This window comes from Podarcis vaucheri, assembly GCF_965113315.1.
Source record: "Podarcis vaucheri genome assembly, chromosome: 15".
Taxonomy (NCBI): Eukaryota; Metazoa; Chordata; class Lepidosauria; order Squamata; family Lacertidae; genus Podarcis; species Podarcis vaucheri.
In genome coordinates, this window is record NC_138753.1 from 39,447,434 (window position 1) to 39,470,025 (window position 22,592).

A 22,592-nucleotide genomic window follows, 5' to 3' on the forward strand; every position below is an offset into this window, starting at 1 on the left:
TTTGATGCCACAATTATGGAATGCCCCACAGCAGGGCAAAGGTCTCTTCAGTTCAATTCCTACTCACCTCACCAGGCAATGGAAGTATCTGCCAAGCCATTCAGGGAAAGGTAAACATTCTGCTGCTGTTAGATAGATGTTGAACGTAGTGGACCATTTTTGAATCATGCTGCACCTTGCGCGCACCTAGCCCCAATGAGGACAAGCAATTGGAAGTTTAGGTCTTTATTGGCGAAACATTCAATCACATCAGGTCCTAAGGTACAAGGGATCTATGCTAGGATTGACATATGTCCTCTTTTGGGGGTCCTACGTGGCCATCCAGGACAGGGTGGGATATTACATTTTAAAGCAAAAGTCCTGGATTTTGGGTTTAAAAAAAGAAGTGCATGGGCAGCTCTGGCTCTGGTGTGAGCTGCTCAGGCGCAGCGGCAGTGGAGGGCCGATCGGGCAATTGCCCTAAAAAATAAATGAAAATAGTTTGTGCTATGTTCCACACCCAGTCTCTAGCGGGCTTCTGCTGGCTGTGCGTATTTTAGTTCAGAACGAAGCAAAGCAGCCCAGGCTACAGCATGCTTAAGAAAGCAATAGCTGCTGTTGCAGGGCTGTGCCCAAGAGATATTAATGAGACTCTCAGACATAATAGCTTGTAGTTATAGCTCAGTGAAGGGTGAGCTGGTTCAAAGCATGCTATTTTGACAGGGGTGGAGACCATGTTGACAGTTATTATATAATTATGTCGTCAGCACAAAGCACTTGGTTTCTGAATCATTAAAGAGATGTCCTAAACCTGGTATTCCCACAGGTATAGTAGATGACAGGCTGGAAAATAATTGGAGTGAAGCCACCATGTGATCATTGACGTCGTGACTTCATTCTAGGGTATGAATGTATTTCCTTCAAAATATGAAACTAGTGTGGGTTCTAGACCAGAGATGGCCCCCCATGTGTTGGAGTAGGACTCCCACCATCCCTGACCATTCACCATGGAGGCGGATGGGAGTAAACATACCAACATTCGGAAGGTCCCCCACCCCAATCTAGACTCTGTGAATTAAGGATGCTACGTCGCAGACTGGCAGTATTCTAATAGACACAGGATTGAGTCACAGATGCCTCTATTGGCCCTTGGAAACGAGCAATTTGGGCATTCGGATCATAGCTGAGATCTCATTTGAAGCATTTAACATACCATGCTTCCCCTGCCTTTCCATCTCAGTGCTGCTGCATCAGGTGATTCCGTCTTTTCCTGATCTATTAAGTCTGAATCACAGTCTTGATCCAAATTGGTTCCGGCACATTCCTGCTTCACAGCACAGGGAAGTGAGTGGTGTCAAAGCTCAACTGTCACAGGACTTCACAAGCTATGTGCTTCTTAAGCTGCAATGAGCTACGCTTATCAACCTGATCTAGGTTTTGTGGAAGCATTTAGGAGCCAAAGCTGCCTCAAATTGTGGAATTTGAGTAGTTGAAAAGATTTCTTCTGCAAACAGCCATCGCCCCGCCCCCCGCAAAAAACAAAACAAAAGCACATCTTGCTAGATTATTACCGGTATTTTTGTGTTCCATTACTTCCTTGCAGGAAGAGGGAGCCTGACCTTAGCCCCTGCTCCATATTCTGGAGTGGGCTTCAAAAATGATTTTAGAATTTGCTCTCTAGATTTAAATGACCGCCTTTTGAGTCTTCACTCAAAACATTTACAAGGGCACCCTTATGGGGTTCACATTTTCTCCTAATCCTATTTAATTTCCACAACAGCTGCACGCTGTACACTTTGGATGTGAAGCCTTGTCATCAAACAACAGGGGCACTGGGGTGGGTCAGGGGAAGGAAAAAGGCAGGAGTTATGAAAAAGGTGGCACAGAAATTTAATAGAAGGCATGCCAGAGAGACAGATGGGGAGATAGTAGGAAGAGACTGCAGAGTGGAAGACACGAGAGAAGGCAAAGAGCTACTGTTCAATGGTTGAACACGTTTTGCCTGCAGAAGGTTCAAATAAGGCTGTGAATGCCCCTTTCTTGAACCCCTGGAGAGCTTCTCCCAGTTGGCATAGACAATTCTAAGCTAGATGGATCAATGATCTGTTTAAGGCAGCTTTCTATTTTGCTAAGGGAGCACTTGCAAAGATTCTCCCAGTGCTCACTGACTGGTTAGCTAGGAGGCAGAAGGGGAGAGGAAGCTTCTATGTAGGAACATAAGAAGAAGTCCTGGATCAGACGAAAGGCCCATTTAATCCAGCTCTGTTCTCATATCGGCCTACCAGATGCCTATGGGAAACCCACAAGCAGGATAGGAACACAGTAATACTGGAATTTACCAGCCAAAATCTTTGCTGCAAGCCTCTCTCTCTATCAACTTGCACAATCTTCAGTGGTAATTAAAACTAGACTATCTAAACCCAAACCTAAATTAAATCTGGCAAGCAAGTTTTAAATCTTTTGATATTTTGATATTTGCCTGCTGTCTTTGCCTAGCACTTCCACTTGCTGGCAACTATATTCCTATAACTGGGCACAGAGAAAACACTGACACTTTCCTTAGTTTCTTACCTTTTTCAGGGGCTTGTAGAAAAGGTGATAGCATACAGAGACTGTAAGAATGTTGGAGTAATCGAAGGTTCTTTTCAGGTTCTTTCAAGCCTACCAATTCTAAGATCATTGAGGAATGTCTGCTTCTTAAAACCCGTAAGGCTTAATGTACAAACAGCTCTCACAATAGAAGTTTCAGTTGCATATGAAGCCCTTTTTCTTTCACACTTTGGAATCACCATGATGGAATCCAGTCCTTGTACAGCAGAGAATCATTTCTATCAGTATGGACTAAGGAACCATTCTGATATAGCGTGCAATAATGTGGATTGTATATACAGCATTCTTCACTTAAAGGTTGTGAAGATAGGCAAAGAAACACAAGTGTTCTCACAAGTTTAAATAACTTTATTTTTAACATTTCACAAGGATGAAGGTCTTCGTAAAAAAACCAAAAACACAATGGGATTAAGTACCAAGAGTAACAAGGCAGAATATAAATATACATTCAAATACTTCAACATTAAGCACTGAGCAAATGTTTGCACAAGGGGAAATATCCCTCACAATGTACCACACTTTTCACAAAATCCAGCATTTCGATGTCAGGATTGCGTAAGTCACAGATACCAAAGAGAAGGCACAGATTGCAAGGTATCCTTGCTGTGTATTGCCCAAATCTCATTAAAATGTATACAACTGAGCAGACCTTTATATGAAGAATGGTCAGCAGATTTGGGCCCAGTGAGAATACTCCCTCTTGCATGTGGCGCATTGTGTTGCCAGCTACAGCCCTGTGGTCCCTGGAGATTTTAGGACAGGTTAGAAACTAGAAGATTTTCACCATCTGCTGGAAGCTGGTCCTGTACTATTTCTATTAAAACGGTCAACACTATTTGTTACTAGATCCATTCCTACTGAATATGTATTAAACACAAATGTCCACTGTACTTTGGGACCATAAAACCATCAGGAATAAACATTTTCTAGTCCACAGTAAAACTGTATTTCAATAAAATACTTGTTCCCAAAAGCATGATCCTGTGTGCTTATGGCTCCAGCAGGAGCAAAGAGACATGAAGCCTCTTAAAAGAAAGTTTTTAAAAAGCAATTTGGTTCTTTTAAATGAGATATACTAGCTTTAAAAAGATGCCCAAGCATCTAAATGCTGGTTTTACACACAAGAAGTTTACAGACTTTATGGTCCAGCTATTATGGAGCCACAGATATGTGAAAACCCCACCGGCCCTGGAGATTTTAGATACGGTAAACAACAGTTCCTCCCCTTTCAATCACCTGAAATCATTGACCTAGTTGAGGCAAGGTGACAGCATCAGCCAGAGGATTTCATCAAGAAAATTAGCACTATGCAAGAAGATCGACAAATCTATTCAACAAGCACCACATTCCATGTAGGGCAACAGGAACATGGAGTCCAAGCTCACAGTCCAAATCTTATATTCAAACCTTACAGTATTAATTTTTCTACCAACCTCCAAACTATGTACTTAGGGCTCTCATTGCAAAAATATTGCCATGTCAAATGAGGAATAAACTAGAGGAACCACTTAGCTGTTCCTATTCTTTGGTGTTTGCAAATGAGATTGCACAGTATCAAGAGCAATTAAGAGTGCACCATTGAGAAAAAGTCAAGATGTATGGGTGATATCGGATCATGTCATACTAAGAGCAGGCCCACAACAATCAAGAGTCCTTAGTCATTGATTACAAGAGGTCTACTCCCATGTATGACTTGCTTAGAATCAACCCCTCTTTGATTACCTGAGAAGTTTATAATCCAGTGTTGTGACTGAATTCAAAGGGAGGGCTGAAGAGATATTCAGTGCCAAGCTCATCCCTCTTGAAAGTGCATAGGCAGAAAATGAAGAATGGCTACAGTCAAAAGCATGAAAATTAATCCGCCCACGTCTTCAGACATCACTTTGATTGCTGTTTGGCTGCCTGCATTTGTAGATCAGATTTTCAACAAAGTATTTTTTTTAATCACAGTTGATCTGACTGGAAGCCAAAAGTGCATATACAAGCTTACGCTTGCAAAAAGCCATGCTTTACCTTATAGTTGCTATCTTCAAATAGTTCAATTTCCCATACAATGGTCAATATGGATTTCACCCCAAATGCCTAGTGATGGTGGATGTATTGTTTTATTAGGAAACCTACAAAAGTTAATCCTTTGGAAACTTCAAACTCATATACTGGGCTGGTGCCCCATCCAGAGTAAGGGACCACGATGTAAAGTTACCCTTTAAAAATTAAGGGGCAGATGGAGATACTGAAATTAAGAATTCAATCTTCAACCCAGGACAAAAATCCATAAAAAACTATAAAATCAGAAAAAGTCTCCAGTTTTTTTAGTCTGCAGCAGAAATCATATTGCAGTAATTCTGACTATTCACATCTTCCAGCAATTCATGCAGCAGCATAAACAGAATCTTTTGTAACTGAGGAAAGTTTCGTCTGACTCCAGAAACTGTTCTATCATACAGATACAGAAACTGGAACCAAAAGAGGCACAGTGAGACATTGCACACATACAGCTTTGTGCTAAGCCTCTCTTATGGGGTTGAGAATCATGTGGTCATCCAGATACCTCTGGGCTCCCAATGGCCATTTGTGAGGAGGATGGGAGTCGAATCCAAGCACATTGTGAGGGCCAGATGCCCTATGCCTGCCCTACTTATTCCTCCTAGTTGGTTTCAGCTACAAGGCAACACATTCAAAAGCTGCTCAAAGGTAGAGCAGAGACATTTGGAACTGCAAAGGAATGAAACATATAATAAAGAAACTGGGCATAAACAAGATAAGATCAACGTTCTCTAATCAGGAATTTCTGAAACAGAAAAGATGTGGAAAGAAGTATTACAAAAAACCTGGGAAAACAGAGGGAAGCTACGTACTTTAGCTGACAGTAGAAATGTGTTTTTATCTGCATTTCAACCCTTTCATAATAATAATAATAATAACTTCTGAAAAAATTTTATCAGCATGTTGAGGAACTGGTCAAAAATGAAACTTTTACAATAGAAAGTATTCACAAATGGAAAGACACCTGGGATTATTGAATCAGAGAAATTTGTTCAGTCTCTTTGATTCGATATACTCAGATGCTTTTCCTGTATTCAAAAATAAAGATCTAAGCAGACTTCTGAACAGAGGGGTAACATACCCAAAGACAAAAGGGAAAGATCAGCAATTCAAAAGTAAAGTTAAGAACGAAAGAAAAGTAATCAAATCTGGGAAATAAGAAGAAAGATGCTTCTATGGAACAAACATATTAAAAGTAAAAATTTCAATGACGAGGGATTAATGTGTACCTCCAAAGTCAGCTACTGAAAACCCACAGGTTTGAGGATTTTAACACCTACGAGGAAATGCAGGGGGAATGCCCCTCTCGTCTAACTGTACTTAAAGCAACCAGCTGCAAAGAAGCAAGCCAGCCAGACTGCCGCTTCTGGCAATTAGTTTAAATCAGTATTGCTTTCAAAAGTTTAATACGTCCTGTACTGACTACCATAAGACACGGAAGTCAGTTTAGTGCTTAGAAGCTAACCTCCTCTTACTCAAATCACATTTCATTTTGATAGTGGTATCACGGCACTCCAGGAGGGTTTGCTCGCACAACCACCATCACTTTTTATTTCTTAACTATGGATCTTCCTCACTTCCCAAAGGCAAATGCAGGCAATTTTGCACAATTGACAGGAAACCTGCACAGCTTAAGCCCCACCCAAATGAATGAGCTGCTTTCTTAATAATTACTGATTCAGTGGCGCTAGAACAACAGAAATTCCTAATGGACTGGGCTGCTTGTATGCAGAGAGGCAACCAGCTTTCAGGTGGAAGTGCTTATTTCCCAGGAACTCAAATCCAAACAAGGTACTTCATAAATATTTATTCATCCAGTATATCTAATGTAAATATGATTGTTTATATTGCACTAAAACTTAATATCCTAAAAGAGTCAAGAAATCAGGAGGTGAAAAACTATAGAGAAGTGTTCATTTTTTGACTAAACCCTTAAAAATGTGCCCCTTGGAGCTTATTCACAGATAAAATCTGGCTCACAACTCCTTCCACAGTCCCCTAATTTCAGGCCTTTCACCTGCGGAGCAGCAATACATGTACAGTGTACTAAAAGGTAAAAGGTGTTTTTTTAACACTATTGACTTTGTAGATTATGTAAGGCAGTCTTCAAGGTAAGTCAACTCTATACTAAGACAAGTAAATAATAATCTGTTTCGGTACAAGCAGCTTTTCCACATTCACTACTTCCAAAGTTTGAGTAAGAAAGCCACTGATTAGGTGAAATTGGTTCCTTCACATCTTTCCAGCTTTCTTATTCACATGAGCTTGAGCTCGAAGAATGTTAGGGGTTTCCTCCATAACTCTGACAAGCAAGTTATCAATGTAGTCTTCCAGCTCCCGCACCTGCTGATCTCGCTTTGCAATCACATCTTTCTGCTTCAAGACCAGCTGGATCAGCTCGCTGTGTGTCAGCTGACCATAAGCATAGGCGGGATCTGAAGGATCATATTTCTTTAGGAAGGAAAAATGAACAGGTTAAAGTCATTTTGATATCGAGCACTGTTGCAAGGGTGGCGTAAAAAGATCAGAAGGAAGGTATAGAAACCTTTGGTTTCAGGGATTACTGGGGAATCCCAGGAATGATGTCAGAGCAAAGAGGTCATCTGTCAAAGCATCTTAAAAGCTACTGAAGATTCACAAAAAACTAGAATTTCAGGATTTGCCAGTAAGTACTTTTATGGCATGCAGACAAATGTGCATACAAGGTTTCTGTACACCTGCCTTCAACTATTTCTTCCCAGTAATAAACATGGAAAAGTGAAGATAAGACCCTCCTCAAAATATGCGAAAAGTACTAAATAAATACAAAGCAGCAGCAGTAGTGGTTGTTTCAGTTAAGTGATAATAATTCAGGTTCTGTGCTCAAACGCCAAACAGATCATTTGCAATATTAGCTGGAGGCACTAAATCACTAAACCTTGCTTATCTGAAAACAAAAATCCCTTTCAGGCCAAAGTCCTTTGGTGAAGGTAGCAAATTTTGAGCCTGGGGAATTCATACCCACTCACAGATCTAAACTTGTGTCAGTAAAAGGCTCAGAAAATTGCCCAGATGGATAGGATAGCAGGGGCAGGGGGAATAATACAACTAGAAAACTTGAACACATTTCTGTCTCCAAACGACTATACCCCTTTGCAGTTTGTCTAATCCCGCCAATAAATTTACAAGCTTCCTAACTCAAGGCACAGACCACCCAATTAGGTTTTAAAACATAGTATGTCTTAAATTACCTTTATGTCGGCTTCATTTTGGTTATCCAAGATCTTTGATGTTATGCTCTGGTTTTTTGCAGATGATTTGCTTGTTGTAGTATGCATTGGTTTCACAGGATGAAGTCTGAAAGAAGCACACACAATTAGTTCAGGCAATCCTATAGTACTTTGTACCTGAACAATTTTGTGCAGTTCTACTTTTGGTCTGAAGGGACACGGGTGGTGTTGTGGGTTACACCACAGAGCCTAGGACTTGCCAATCAGAAGGTTTGCGGTTCGAATCCCCGCCCCAGGGTGAGCTCCCGGTGCTCGCTCCCTGCTCCTGCCAACCTAGCAGTTTGAAAGCACGCAGTGCAAGTAAATAGGTAACGTTCTGGCGGGAAGGTAAACGGCATTTCCGTGCGCTGCTCTGGTTTCGCCAGAAGCAGCTTAGTCATGCTGGCCACATGACCTGGAAGCTGTACGCCGGCTCCCTTGGCCAATAAAGTGAGATCGGCCAGAGTCGACCACAACTGGACCTAATGGTCAGGGGTCCTTTACATTTGGCCTTGCATGAAGCACTGCATGCACACATGTTCCTGCTTTGGCTTCTAAAAAGAATAAAGTACATTTTCCTCTTCTACGTACCTCTATTAGTGCAAGTTTAGATTTTATATTTACTGTTAAAACAGAAGATTTATTCTGCCCTCCTCTCTACACTTCAAGACTGATTAAGAAGCTCTCAAATGAAAAGTTTTACTTACCTATTTATTTATTTATATCCCTTCAAGGACTTTGAATACATGCCCCCCCCTCCATTTTCCTCACTACCACCCTGTGAAGGAGGTTAGACATAGAGATAAGAGACTGGCCCATCACTGAGTGGAATCCTAGTCTGACACTCTTGCTGGTTCTAAACATCTGTTCCTCCCCCCCCCCAATAAAATATGGTTGGTTCCTTGGATATTTGTGCAGTTACCCAGATGTTTAGCAAGTGTGAAAAATAGAGTTTTCAACAAAGTTTATTGCAAAAGTTTGCCCTGATTTCTTTTTTAGTTAAATTACACCCGTGGAACACTTCAGAAATCTAGGTAACACAAAACCTGTGCCGCAGTAAATTGCACTGCACTTATGAACACAACTAACACCGCTTTTAAAAAAAGTTAAGCATTTATCCAACTGCTGCTTTCACTTATTTTGGCAGAACATGAAAACTATATTTGGTATTTTAACAGGACAGTGGGTTTAAAAAATAAAGTAAAATTAGAGGTAAAATATGAAGTGCTGATTCCTGTTTATGATACCTTTATTGTCATGTTACAATAATGTGAAAATAGAGTCTGATTACTGCCTAAGCAAAACAAACCTTTGCTCAGTTTTATTCCTTCATTGACATTGCTACAAGAAATAGATACAGATCAACAGGGAAAGATTTTCACCTGTCCATAGGACACAAAATCCCTTACTGCGTTAAAAAGGGGAGGGAAGAATCAAAGCCATGCACAGTATAGCACTTGAGCCTTTATCTTTGCTCCCCCCCCCCCAATTCCTCTCACCTGAGCTTAGCAGGATAAGTTCCGTCACTCTGCAGATTCTGATTGGGATGTGTTTCAGAGGGTGAAACCCATGCCTGGAGCAGCTTCTTCTTGCCAGAGGGATCCACTTTGGTACCCAAGCCCTCTGCTGTAGCTTTTTTCGTAGGCTCTGCTCTATTACAGCCAGAAGCATCAGATTGGAAAGAACTAATAGAGTGAGAAGAACTGGGCAGAGGGGAAAGATGAACAGGCTTAACAGAGAACTCAGGACTATCACCCTGTCTATTTTCTTTTAAGCTGTCAGCATTCTTCTGCTCCAATCCCTTTACATCATGGCTTGCATTTTCAAGGGCTCGTGCTGAAGGTGCAACCAATGGTTTGTTTAGTTCAAATCCATCATCAGGAGCACTTGTCTTCATGAGAAGCGATACAGTCTGCCTCCCACCAGTTGCCTTTTTATTTGCTGTCAGCTCTCCCCCCTCAATGGAGGACCGTAACTCCGAGGAACCATCTCCACTCCTGGACAAATCTCCAGAAACTGCAATCTTTTCAGTACCCTGGGGATAATCACTCAGCTGCTCATCATCTGATCCCACTTCTGGAATAACAGAAAGGGTGGTGGGTTTTACATTCAGATCTCCAGGGATCAAACTGCCAGGCTGTGTGCTTGCTGCGTAGTGAGGGAGATCGGTACTAATACTTTGAGAGGAATCCATGGTTCCACCATCTCTTCTAGAACTAAGTATATTGGATACTGAAGCTGCTAACGAGCTATCGCTTGTTAGTTTTTCACTAGAGATGGAAGAATTTTCTGCAGAAAATTCTTTATATGTAGAGGCAGAGCTTGACCCATTTTCTGTTTCTGATTCATCCCTCAAAGAAACAGATACATTCTTTTTTTGTTTTAGGGCACTTCTTGGTGCTGGCTTTGGAGGCTCAGAGAGAGAACTGCTACCCGACACAGTCCTCGGCATGTTAGGCAAAGGCACGAGAATTCTCGGAGTTGGAACCGGTGGCTCTACTTTAACTGAGAAGCCGGCTTCAGTCTGTCTTTCCAAAGGACCCTCGCTGTTATCAAGAGATTGTACGTTTCCATTACGGGGCTCAGGTGCAGCACAATGTTCTACATATAGTTCAGGGCTTCGCCCCTCATTCCTTTCAGTGGGATTTATTGAAATCTTGTTTTCATCATGCCAGCTCTCAACTGAATCTTCACCATCTGAAGCATCGTCGCCACTACTCCCCACATTTTCATCCTCAAGGGCAAAGGTTACCGACTTCTTTATGCTCCCTCGGTTTTCCTTAAATGGTGGCACTATGTGCACTTTGTCATCGCCCTGAGACTTCAGGATGAGTCCAACCCTATCATAAAACCGCGAAGAGTGACTGCCAGCTAGAGATCCAGGAAAACTGGATACAGGATCTATCTGGTTAGTTAAACCTTCCTTTTGGGGCTTGTCTGAAGGAACAACATGAACGTGCTTGGAATCATCAAGGTTTCCTGCTAAGGAGGAAGTAGAGAAAGATGCTGGAGGACTGTTAAAACTTTCAGAGTCCTCTCCCACTTTAGACACGGGAGAATTATCAATATCAGAAAGCTGAAAAGCAGAAGGATCCAACTCAAGAACAGAAGTTGCAGGCAGGGGAGACTTAGCAGAGTTTGAAGAATCCTCTATCTGGGATTCTTGTTCCCTTTTAGGAGCAACTGGTTTGTTTTCATTTCCAGAAGCAGAAGAAGTAGCTATAAAGCATTCAGTATCTTGCTTGGATTTCTGTCCCCATTTAATAGTGAAAGGATTGTTGTCACTAGCAAACCTATCAGTGTCCCGAGGTTGCTCTTCTGGATCAAATTTAGAGATAAAAGGGTTGTTTTTATTAGAGTGATAGGAAGGAGAGAAAAGAGAAGCAGAAGGAGGTGCAGAAATAGCAGAAGTGGCTTTGGTTTCATCCTCTGAAGACACGCCCAGTCTGTAAAAAGGGACAAAATAAAACCTGCATGTCAGTTGCAGATGCAACGTAAGACAGGCAGAAACATTTTGAAGACAAGTTCAACAAGGCTGCTGCATGTTAAGTGAATAGGAAAGGTGTAGGGTTTTAGAAAACCACCCCCTTCATATTATAATTTACCTTTTAACAGCAGCAAATGCTTATAAAAGAAAACAACACGTTGCCTGAATGAAAGTATTTTGTACATTTAAAAAAGTCTATCAGTAACATCTCTTTTCAATGGAACACCTTTTTAATCCCAATTACATTATAGTATTATCAAAGTATTAGTAGTACAGTGAAATATACAAAGCACCAAGCAAACGGGAGTTAGGCAGGAAAAAGAGTGGTGCCTCTGTGACACACAGCTTCCACGCAAAAGCAACGTTTTATCCAAAGGTTGCATTCCACCAAGCCATAAAAATTGCATTTTAGATTGCTGAAAGGTGCAAAATTTAATCATTTTGCAGGAGCTGAACAGAAACAAGGTCACCCAACAATGTTAAAAGAATGTTGTTTCACTAGTCAAAACTGTAAAGAAAGAGATGTAAATTTAAAGTTAGAGCAATAGGGAGCAATTCTCCCACATGCACCAGTGTCAGTAACATAAAAACAAAGCCAAGTCACTAATGGTGTTCACAGCACTTATATACATGTCTGAATATTTAAATATCAACTTATGAACAAATGCACCACAAGATCACGTAATCAGCTAATATGTGGCAGCCTTAAATATTCAGGGGCTTAGGAGGTAACCCATTTTGATTCACTTTTCTGAGTCTTTCCTGCTCCATCTCAGTATTCCTCCCACCTCTACTTTCAGACAACAGAAGAGAGATAATATCACACCCCTCCCCAACTCAAGCAAGAAGGAACCACGAAGGACAACTGCCAGTAGCACTGGCTGTTTCTTCACGAAAGACAGCTGTTCTCTTTTTCCTTCCTGATTTAGAACTAATGCTTTAAGTCTGGGAGGGCTAAAGAACTTCAGGCCTTGGCCCACCTACATGACATTGACACAAAGACTTTAACCCATAATTGTGTTTTACAATTCCTCCTTGCCACAAAGAGCAGCAATGCTAGTTACACCAGTTTTCTGGGTCAGACAAGCCCAATACGTTGGCTGGACTAACCACCGTCTTTTCCTCTCCTCAGCAAAAAAAGATAAGACATAAAAGGATGAGTGAAAACTAGCTCAGCTGCATTTGACCAGCTGGGCAAACACAACAAAGCTAGTGCCTGCCTTTGTTTCGATTCCTCTCCCTGTAAGATAGACAGTGGGGAGAAGAGATAGAAAGGATCAACTTCAGCCAGCTTGGATACATTCTCTGCTAGACAGCATTCCATCCTGGAGGCAGAAGAGGGACTGACTCGCTCTCTTTGCCCTCCCCTCGCAAGAAAGTGGATCATCTTTGTTCTGAAGGCAGCATGCACTGTCATTTCTCTCCTTTCAAGAAGGCTAGAGACAGAAACCCTACAAATTACCTGCAGAGTTACTAATCAAGTGAAACCCACACAGGGCACGCCTGCCCTGTCAGGAGGATAGATATTTTCTATGACATACAATGAAAACCACTGCGTAGCAATAGCCTTAAAGCATCTCAAGATCTCAAAATTCAATTGAAAAGATCATTTCTCAAGACTAACCTGGGCTTGATGGGTTTGGTCTGAGATGGTTTCACAGAAGCTGAGTTTTTTTCTGGCTTCTCTTCTGCTGAGATGTTTTCGTCAAAAGGGTTCAAGGATGTCTTTGTGATTCGGAGATCCGCTGTGCTGCTCTTATCTGAGCTATGACCTCTTCTGTTATCCACAGGGACTTCAAAAGGATTTGCTTCTTTCTTGGCCAACTCTTTTTCATTACGTTTTACTTCCTTCACCTTCGGAGTGGTGTCTGCGTTGCTCTCTACTTCCTCACTAACTTTAGCTTCTTTTTTCCCTGTCATAAGGGACAGCAAGCCAGATTTCTTGTTCTCCTGCTTTTTGTTCTCTTTGGTTTCTTTTGGAGTGTCTGAAATAACTGGAGTGTTGCTTTCTGGCATATCCCCAGCACTCAGCAACTTGTATGATGGTAGAGTCATGGCTTTAAAGGACTCCAGTGAAGAAGGCCCTGGTGGTCCTTTGTCAGAAGGTAGTCTTCCTGTCATTTCAGGTTCCTTACTGGGTTCAGAAGATAAGTTCTCCTGGGACAAAAAGAGCCGTTTTCGCTGGGATATCTGAGGGGAAGATAGAGTGCTGTCTTTTGGAAGAGTATCACTTTTGGGGTCACGCTCCTCCATGTAAACATGACTGCCATTGATACACACATTGGACCGGGAAGTGGGGTCACTTTTGGACTTCAGTCCACCAAATAAAGAATGTACATCCTTCTTGGTGTTACTGGAGGAGATTTGGCTTAGTTGCTTGTTATCTGCACTACCTGTTCTCTTATGAGACTTGGTGGAAGGTGGATAAAGCAGGTTATCTTCATTTGTGGAGGGTTCTGAAAAGAAAGAAATCAGCATCAGAATAGTGAAAGCACAAGTCCCAATACTACTGAAAATACTAATACCTAATCCAGCCCTAGATCAACTGATGGCTCTTAACAACAGCAGTACACTGAGGTTGGGGACCACTGAGACCCACCTGCATCCCACTCATTTACAACTATTAGGCACAATCATGAAGACACTTCTGTTTCTTCACAGCTTTCAAGCTCTGCCTTTAAATAATACAAGAAGTCCAGCTTTAACTATTATGAAGAAATGGCACATTTTACTACTTAGCACTTTGTAAATTACACAACTGTTAAAACATATGAGAAATATATTCTCTTTTCAATAGACAATACTTACTCTCTGAAACAGGAGTTAAAGTGTCATCATCACTATCACTCCATCGCGATGAAAAGTCACTGGGATTAAGTCGAACTCTCTCTGTAACCGGTTGGAGAGAAGGTAACACAGACATGGACTGAGAGAGGTTGCTTTTCTGTAAACCAGGTTTGGAGAATAAGGTCTTGAACTTTGATTTTTTCTTTTCTTTCTCATTTGACTCTTCCTCACTGTCAGCCGGAGAATGACTAATGCTAGGAACAATAGCTGAAGCTGTGTCTGGCAATCCATTGCCTCGTTTCCCCTTTAGCTTGTCTTTCAGCTTGCCAAATGGTGTCCGTGACTTATCTTTCATGGACAGATCAAACATGCTGGCTGTCATGTTGCTCCGCATGAATTGGATATCCACCTCAATCTCACCTCTCTCTTTTTCCTTCTTTCCTGGTTTGGAGTGAAGCTTGTACCATCTGTATAAATAAAGAACAGCAAAGGTTCAGCATCAGGGGCTTAAATATTTCCTACCCACCCTTTTCCCACAAGGTCTCAGGGTGTGTTACATATAAAATAGTTAATTTTCAGTTCAAGCTAAACAGAGTCAGGTTCTCCATGTAAGCAAAATGCCAGGTAGGTCTGTAGACTGATATAAGTGGCATTTAGCCAGCAAAGTCAATTTTCAAAAAAGTAAAGGGGAAGAGGAAGAGAAGAGAACAAATAGCCTATTTTAAAAGGAGAACATGCTGTTATGAAATAATTTATCCATATTACCACATGAGTCTCAGAAATAGTTACTCTGGAAGCATCATGCAAAGATTTCTAAAATGCTAAGGACGTCACTCCTGGAACAGAGGGTCTTTACAGATCTGTGATAAGAAACTGGTAGCCGGCATGCTACCAGTATGTTGGGCATGTTCCCAAGATGTCTAGAAAAAGTTTGTTTTCTCATCCAAGTGAATATTCATAGACATACTAACACAGGCATAGGCAAACTCAGCCCTCCAGATGTTTTGGGACTACAACTCCCATCATCCCTCACCACTGGTCCTGTTAGCTAGGAATGATGGGAGCTGTCATCCGAAAACATCTGGAGAGCTGTTTGCCTATGCCTGCACTAACAGAAGATATAATTACAGCTACCTCGCATCTTATGCAGTGGTTACATTCCTGGCCATTGCACATAAAAGCAAAATCGCGTAGAGCCAGGAACCCTCAGAACCAGGTGTCTCGCTTACCTGGTTCTCAGCAGGCAGCACGAGGGCTCTAGCATGCTGCTCTGTAATGTTTCCTCCACTCTCCATTTGTTTGTTTGTTCTGCTCCACCCCAACCCCCGGCCCAAATCAGCAATCACGTAGGTAAAATAAGCATTGCGAGTTACCTATATTTCTATTTCACCTTTTCTGTCACAGGACTTCAAAGCTAGATTAAGTGTGTCATGTGTCACATATTTACAGACTTTGTCTATAGCTTCATGGTTCTCAGTTAAGTCCTTGGAAGTGTGGTTCAATAAAGGGGATTACAATAATGTAATAATTATAAGCACCCTCACAAAACAAGTGTTTCTCCAGAATTGCTTTCTGGGGCCTCCCCCCAGAGGATCAATGAGAACCATGCCAGGAAAGGGTTAATTTTGTACTGTAAATTTATCCATTGTCCAGGGCAATGGGTTCCCCAAAATATTCATATAATTTTGCAGCAAGACATAGGAAAGGCTCTGCTACTAAGCTGAGTCCCATGATCGCTTAACAGCTCCACCTAACCTGTGCTGTTATGCTCTGGTATCATGCAATATTAGCAGGCCTTACTAGTTCATGAGTTATGGTAGAACAGCTCCACAGCATGACCTTGCCCATTGCCAAACAGCTACCTCTCCATTTAAGGTTATGCCATGAAGACATCTGCATAAAAGGTATCAACAGTCAGAGGAACTCTGTAGAATAGACTGTTTCTGCACTAAAACCCAAGATGCAAGCCATCTTAGTGTGTCTAACCTTCTTACTCCCTGAAAGGCACAACATGAACCAAGACAAATTCTGCAGAACAGTCTTGAACGGAGCTGGATACAGGAGAGGATACAGAGCTAGAAAGAGAGAAAATGAGAAAGTCAATTCCAGGAAAGTTTTAGAACAGAAATAGCAGCTTATGTACAAAAGCATGCAATTTCTCCCAAAATATGGAATTTTCCGACAATATTTTCAGAAAATTGCATGCCTTAAAAGCATACATATCAAAACAGGAAAGGAAACAAAAGAGAAGAACTAGAGGAGGGAAAAGCACTAGAACAAAAGTGAGCGATTTTCTATATTCGCATTTTAAAAGCTCATCATGTGGCTCAATTTCCTAAAACAGTGGTTAGCATGGTGAAACTATTTCTAGACAAACTACAGGAAGTTATTGCATGGCTAAAAGATTACCCTTAAAAATCAGAAACAAAAAGCACACACAGTACTACCACATCAGGGAAAAGGCCTGTCAGAAATAATCTCATTGACATCTAATTCTTTCAGTACAGGGAAGTGTTTCTGTTTTACAAATAAGCATCCAGTCTTGAGATCTGGCAACAGTTTCATCCAAATTTCAGATCTCCCTGCCTTCAGATGAAAAAATATTAACTGGTCTGAATTGCATCTTTGCATTGTCTGTCCACATGTTAAGGGTGTGGTGTTGATTAGTGAGCTACCTCTTAATTGATAGATCCCGACATAAACTTTGAAGCCCCAATTTTCATCTGTAAAACTAATAAAGTGCTTCAACTCTGACTTGTGCTGTTTATTCTAACAATAAAGTGTTATGAGCAAGACATTTGTTTCTAACATACTTTGAATACTTATCATGGCTGCATAAAGCAGTCAAGACTGCCAAAGTAAACTTGGTAAGCCTGCTGGACTTGTTACGTTAAATATTTGAGTATGAGAGCTGCCATTATTCACAGTAAGACACTTTTAAAAGAGTTCTTTACAAACAGTGTTTTTGTAATACACTGACTTACAGTTTTAAAAACTAGGATGTTTAGCTCAGTCTAAACATATGTTTGCCAAACAGAAGGGTATTATGCATTCTTACGAAATGTTGCTTTTTGTACCCTTAACACAGATAGCCAAGAATCATGGTGCACATACACATTTTAATGGCAGGGTTTGTTCTACAATAGTTATGGAAGCAGGCATCAGTGGAAAATTACTATAGCACATTACTTATTTTATCAGTATTTATATTTGAATCTATTGCTCTTCAGATGTGAAACTCAAATATCATTGCTGGCCAACAGCTCACCTGACAATACTAGATAAATTGCTTGAATAGCACAATGTGGCTAAAAAGCTACCTAGGAACCTGGATTGAATATTGCTTTTGTAATGAACTTACAAAGTGGTTATATTACACAAGTCAGGATGGGAATAATACTAATCTGCATTACAGGCTTGTTTGTAAGGAACAACAAGAAAATGTACATGAGGCTATTTAAACTATATAAATGCTAAGCAGATTTTTTAAAAATTCTTACTCACTGGTTTAAACCTTATACATAAAATGGCACAATGTGAAGCATAACTGGGTAGGTGTGAAATCCCAAGAGCTATCAACCTATTGAAGAAAACTTAACTGATTATGAGTTTTAGTCAATCAACCTACTGAATAATATGTACAAATATAAAACAAACTGTTCTGATGCAAGCATATTTTGTTTTAAAATAATGCATGTGTTGCAGCACACATCTTAGAAAAAGCAATTCTGTAATTTAAAAAGGTATTCAATTTCTGAAAACATTATTGCACTTTTTAAATCTGTCATAATTAATGGGTCATCTTTGTGGTCTAAACCACTGAGCCTTTTAGGCTTGCTAATCAGATGGTCAGCGGTTTGAAGCCCCACGACGGGGTGAGCTCCCATTGTTTGGTCCCAGCTCCTGCCAACCTAGCAGTTCAAAAGCACGCCAAAAAGTGCAAGTAGATAAATAGGTACCACTCAAGTGGGGAGATAAACGGTGTTTCCATGCACTGCTACGGTTTCACCAGAAGCGGCTTAGTCATGCTGGCCACATGACCCGGAAAAACTGTCAGTGGACAAACGCCGCTTTCCTGGGCCTGTAAAGCGAGATGAACGGCGCAACCCCAGAGTCACCCGTGACTGGACTTAACTGTCAGGGTTCCTTTACCTTTTTTATTTTTAAAACTAGTGTTAGAAACTCAGATATATAAGCTAGTCACCAAATGGCACCATAATCCTCGGTTACAGTTGCCACAAAGGAATGTCTAGGCACCTTTTTGTAGTGGGATTATTGATTGATATTTTAAAGGGGGGAGACTTATAGTAACAACAACTTATTAGTTATATGCCACCCATCTGACTGGGTTGCTCCAGCCATTCGGAGCAGCTCCTAACAAAAAACAGTAAAAGTACAATACAACATCTCAATACAAAAGTATGGGGAGGGGATGTTTTCTACAAACAATGGCCAGCTATATATGGGAAAATATGTTATAAAGGTTGTATAGGAATGCTAGGGAAGTGCCCTGAATATCCTGGCCAATACTCCCTTGAGTGGGTGGTGTGGGTTTCATTCCTCTTCGATCTAGCCTTGGTTCTTTAGAGTATTTCTTTGCAATAGGGAAGTGTCAAGTCCTAGTAACCTCACCACTCCTACCTTGTCCCATGATGTTTGTTTAGTGTTTCCCTTTTCTCTCACTTCCTCCTATTAATTGTCATCCAGTTAGTATCATGACTGGAGGAGTAATCAGAAAGAGTCCAATTTATCAAATAACTCATCAAATTCTGCTGTGGTGCTAACAGTTAATTTCTAGCCTTGATTCAGCCAATCCCTTTGTCCACATCAAACTGAGTCAATATTTTATAGAAGAAGACCCAATTACCTCCAAAATATAAAAGTGTTAAATTCTAACCAGCTTAATATTATTTTCTTTCACTGCATCCTGGTAACCAACATCTCTAAAGAGCACCCGCTACTCAGTCCGCTGCAAACCAAGATTTAAGGAGAAGACAAAGATGCCAACGTTTAGGGGATTCACGATTGGGAGATGGACCCTAGTTTAGGAGGCTCTTTAAAGGAATTAACTAAATTTGTATCGGCTACTCGCCTTGACAACTTAATGGAACTTCCATGTTCACAAGCATTAATACCACTGAATATCAGTTGCCAAGGCAGCAAACTAAGGAAGAACTGGCGGTTCCACACCCTGCTTGCATGTTTCCTGGATGCATTGAGATAACCGCTATCCAAAGCTGGATACAAATTATTTTATTTAATAGATGTTTACTCTTCCCTTTAGCTAAAAGTAGGTTGTTAGGGAAGTTTACAACAATGGAATAAAATTAAGTATGCCAACTACTGTGATCCAGCAGGACTCTGCTCAGGAAAGGTATCAACAGGATACTTTACAAGTTCTTCAAAGCTTGCTTGATTGTTTAATAGCTCACCTTCTTCTCCAACGAGCTCAAGATGGCATACGTGATTCTACCCCTCCTCATTTAATCCCCATAACAACCCTATGTTAGACTGAGAGCCAAGGTCAGTCAGTGAGCTTCATGGCTGAGCGGTCACTTGAACCCTGGTCTCCTAGGTCCTAGTCTGACACTAACCTTTACACCACACCAACTCTTTATATTATGGTGTAGCACATTATACTGCTGTTTATTTCAAGTTTTCATAAAGTGTTTTTAAAAGTTTGATCCCGCCTCTGCTTGCAATGTTTGCTTATTGCATTTTTGCCCCACCCTTACTTCAAATAACTATGTATGAGTGACATACATAGTTCTCATTTCCCCATCCCATTTCATTCTCACAACAACCCTTGAGATTGATTAGACTGAGTGCGACTCGCCCGTGGTCTCCCAGTAAACTCTATGGACAATGGTGGAATCTTTACTAAAAGTGGCATTTTTAATCCATGATCCATCATGTTAAGAGCTTAGCTTTTGCTGCTGTCAGATAAACAGCTGAGATGAATAATTCTCATGCAGTGTGCTGTTTGACACCTGTTTGGACATGTGGACCTTGAGCCTCTGACATACACAGGTAAATTGCCTCTGAACCTGGAAATGCCATTTAGTCAGCAGGAAGTCAACATCTTCAAACAGAACTATGGAGTAGTAAGGGACCTTGGATGTCATCTAGTCCAATGCCCAACGGATTCAGTGCAGTAATCTTGCAAATACACAGCTTCCTGATCATACTATTTGATGCTATTCTTTAGTCACATATCTGGCACACACAACAAGTGCGGCAGAAAAGGAAGCCACCAGATGCACAACAAGTAAAAAAAAAAATATTACTGCGCCCAACAAGTTTCAAACCAGAACTGAAGCATAGAACTGAAATTAATTTTTTCAAGAGTGCCACTGAGGAGTGAATATAGTGGTACTACTTATGTTGCCAAAATTACAATCCATTAATATACAAAACAACACTGAACAACAGATGAGTAATTGAAATCGTCATAGTTAAGTCGGATTTCACCTGTCAAAGCGACTTTACCTCCCAGCTTGTGTTCCTATTGATCACATTACCTTTTACAAAACCGATCGACAGGAGTCGAAAGGCAGCAAAACCAGATTTTTGCCCATCTTAGCTGGGAAGGTGTGCGGCCAAGAACAGAAGCAAACTTTGGGGGGGTTGGGTGCGCGACGAGATGTGACACCTTCAGAAATACCTAATTTGGCCGCATATCAAGAGGAAGCCCAATGAAGCCGGCTAATCCTACAGTGACCACAACACTCTCTCCTTCGAAGTTAAAGCATGCCCTTATCCGCATTCCTTCAGAAGTCCTGCTATGACTCCCTAAACAAAGAAGGAGCGAAAATCAGATGCAACGGGTCATTTTTAGGAGGCCTCTCTGGGCAGCGCCTGGCACCAGCCCCCTCCCTCCCTCCGCGCATGCGCCCCGCGCCTCAGCAGGTAGACTGCCCCTGGCAGCGGGGGCTCCACGGGAGGCCCCTCGCTCGCTCGCTCTCCCCTCACCGTGTGCTTCGGCGGCCGCCCTCGGAGTGCAGCTCGGCCAGGCTGATTTCGGCGCGGCCCAGGAACTTGTCGAGGCCGAGCAGGGCGCGGTGGAGGACGGTGAGCTGCAGCACGGCCGTGGGCCCGGCCGAGAGCGGAGGCCCCCCCGCCGACAGGCTCCTCCGGGGCGGCGGCGGCAGCTCGAAGGTGGCCTCCTCCCGCCACACGGGAGAGCCCAGGCAGCGCTCGGCCACCGACGTGGCGAACTTCTCCTTGCCCAGCGCCATCACCGCGTACGCGTCGCTCCCGCCGCCGCCGCCGCCGCCCTTGGCCTTGGAGCGAAGCCCCCGCGCCTGGAGCACCGTCACCTGGACGTGGGTCGGGGCCCAGCGGGGCCCCAGAGACGACGGAGAGCCTGGGGCCGACATTTCTTCGTCGTCCGCCTGACACCCGCTCTCTGCCGCTGCCCGGGAAGGACTGAGCGGCTTCCCTCAGGTGAGGCGGTGAGGAACCCCACCCCAAGTCTCGCGAGAGCTTCGGCGCCCCGCCCCGCCTCTTTTCCCCCGTTCGCGGCGCTTTGGACTACAGCTCCCATAATCCTTTGGGTCCGGGCGCACTGGGGGCTGGAATCTTGCAGGTAAATTGCAGGTCCAGTTTTCCCTTAAACTCAGTGATCTCTATATTTTCATGTTAAGGTGACTCGTGAGTCTTCCTTCCCATTTCAGGGTTGTTTCCCCCCCAATAAAAATATATATATTTTCCGAAACAATTATAAACTGTGGGCAATAATACCTGGGCGCGAGTCTAGTTATGTGCTGTGTTTGCAGGCAATGTCTTTGCGAGCATATTCCTAAAAAGGCATGAATGGTGAATATAGCCTCTCCACAGACAAACGGAAGCAGCTGATGGGAGATCATTGTTATATTCCTCCTTTGCATACGAAAAGAAAGGAGGCTAGCTTTCAACAAAGGCATCTTTTTAAAAAGCAACAGGTTCAAAGGGGATAAGGACCCTCTTGTAAACCGATTCACTTCAGACGTTGGATCCGAGATATCGAATGCCTAACCTCTTCTCGTATAAAAGAGGTAGTTCCTACCAGTGCTTCCCAGGGGGCACTCAAGTGTACGCAGTACCGGCACGTCTTTTCGTTGTTGCTAAAAGGTGTCTCACTTACTGAAACAACTTCATGGTGAGTACTGGGCACCTACGGTATTTTTCAAGAAAAAAACAACCAATGGTTCTTACTATTAAATCTGCAAAACCTCTTTATCTGCTTTTTAAACTTCACTGCCCCAGCAACTTGAAAAGAAAAAAAAAGACTGTTAGGGAATTTAGTTATTTATTTTATTTCCCAGCATTTATATCTCACTTGATAGTAATAAAACCTCAGAGCTGTTTATAAAAAGAATAATGATCCTTCTTAGGACTTGAGTTCTAAATAGATCTCAAATTGAAAGCTGGGGAACAACTGCTACAACAAAACT

General features: G+C 42.0%; 1 protein-coding gene and 1 long non-coding RNA gene across 4 annotated transcripts in view; one reads left to right on the forward strand and one right to left on the reverse strand.

Moving 5' to 3' along the window:
- Positions 1-6,427: 6,427 nt before the first annotated feature.
- On the reverse strand, positions 6,428-21,642 carry RAB11FIP1 (RAB11 family interacting protein 1). Of its 3 annotated transcripts, XM_082200240.1 has the most exons (7): positions 21,130-21,642; positions 14,179-14,624; positions 12,995-13,826; positions 9,639-11,329; positions 9,383-9,530; positions 7,866-7,971; positions 6,428-7,086 (listed from the first exon to the last, which is right to left on the reverse strand). In XM_082200240.1, the coding sequence occupies exons 1-7, from the start codon at positions 21,534-21,536 to the stop codon at positions 6,868-6,870; spliced, it is 3,849 nt and encodes a 1,282-aa protein (XP_082056366.1). In that variant the 5' UTR covers positions 21,537-21,642; the 3' UTR covers positions 6,428-6,867. The 3 variants fall into 3 exon arrangements, with proteins under 3 accessions (XP_082056366.1, XP_082056365.1, XP_082056367.1); XM_082200239.1 differs by having other exon boundaries at positions 9,383-11,329; XM_082200241.1 differs by lacking the exons at positions 9,383-9,530; positions 9,639-11,329 and having other exon boundaries at positions 21,130-21,632.
- Positions 21,522-22,592, forward strand: part of LOC309519637 — a 57,973-nt gene continuing 56,902 nt past the window's right edge. The window contains exon 1 of the long non-coding RNA XR_014213916.1: positions 21,522-21,603. This is a non-coding gene — a long non-coding RNA (uncharacterized lncRNA). The remainder of the gene's footprint in view (positions 21,604-22,592) is intronic.

What these genes read in the sequence shown, in the direction of transcription:
- RAB11FIP1 (XM_082200239.1), bottom strand. Translation starts at nt 21,536, where the DNA reads ATGTCGGCCCCAGGCTCTCCGTCGTCTCTGGGGCCCCGCTGGGCCCCG. An exon ending in GGCGGCCGCCGAAGCACACG is followed by an intron (nt 14,625 to 21,129) that starts GTGAGGGGAGAG and finishes TTATTTATACAG; the next exon opens with ATGGTACAAGCTTCACTCCA. An exon ending in ACCAAACCCATCAAGCCCAG is followed by an intron (nt 11,330 to 12,994) that starts GTTAGTCTTGAG and finishes CCCTTTTTACAG; the next exon opens with ACTGGGCGTGTCTTCAGAGG.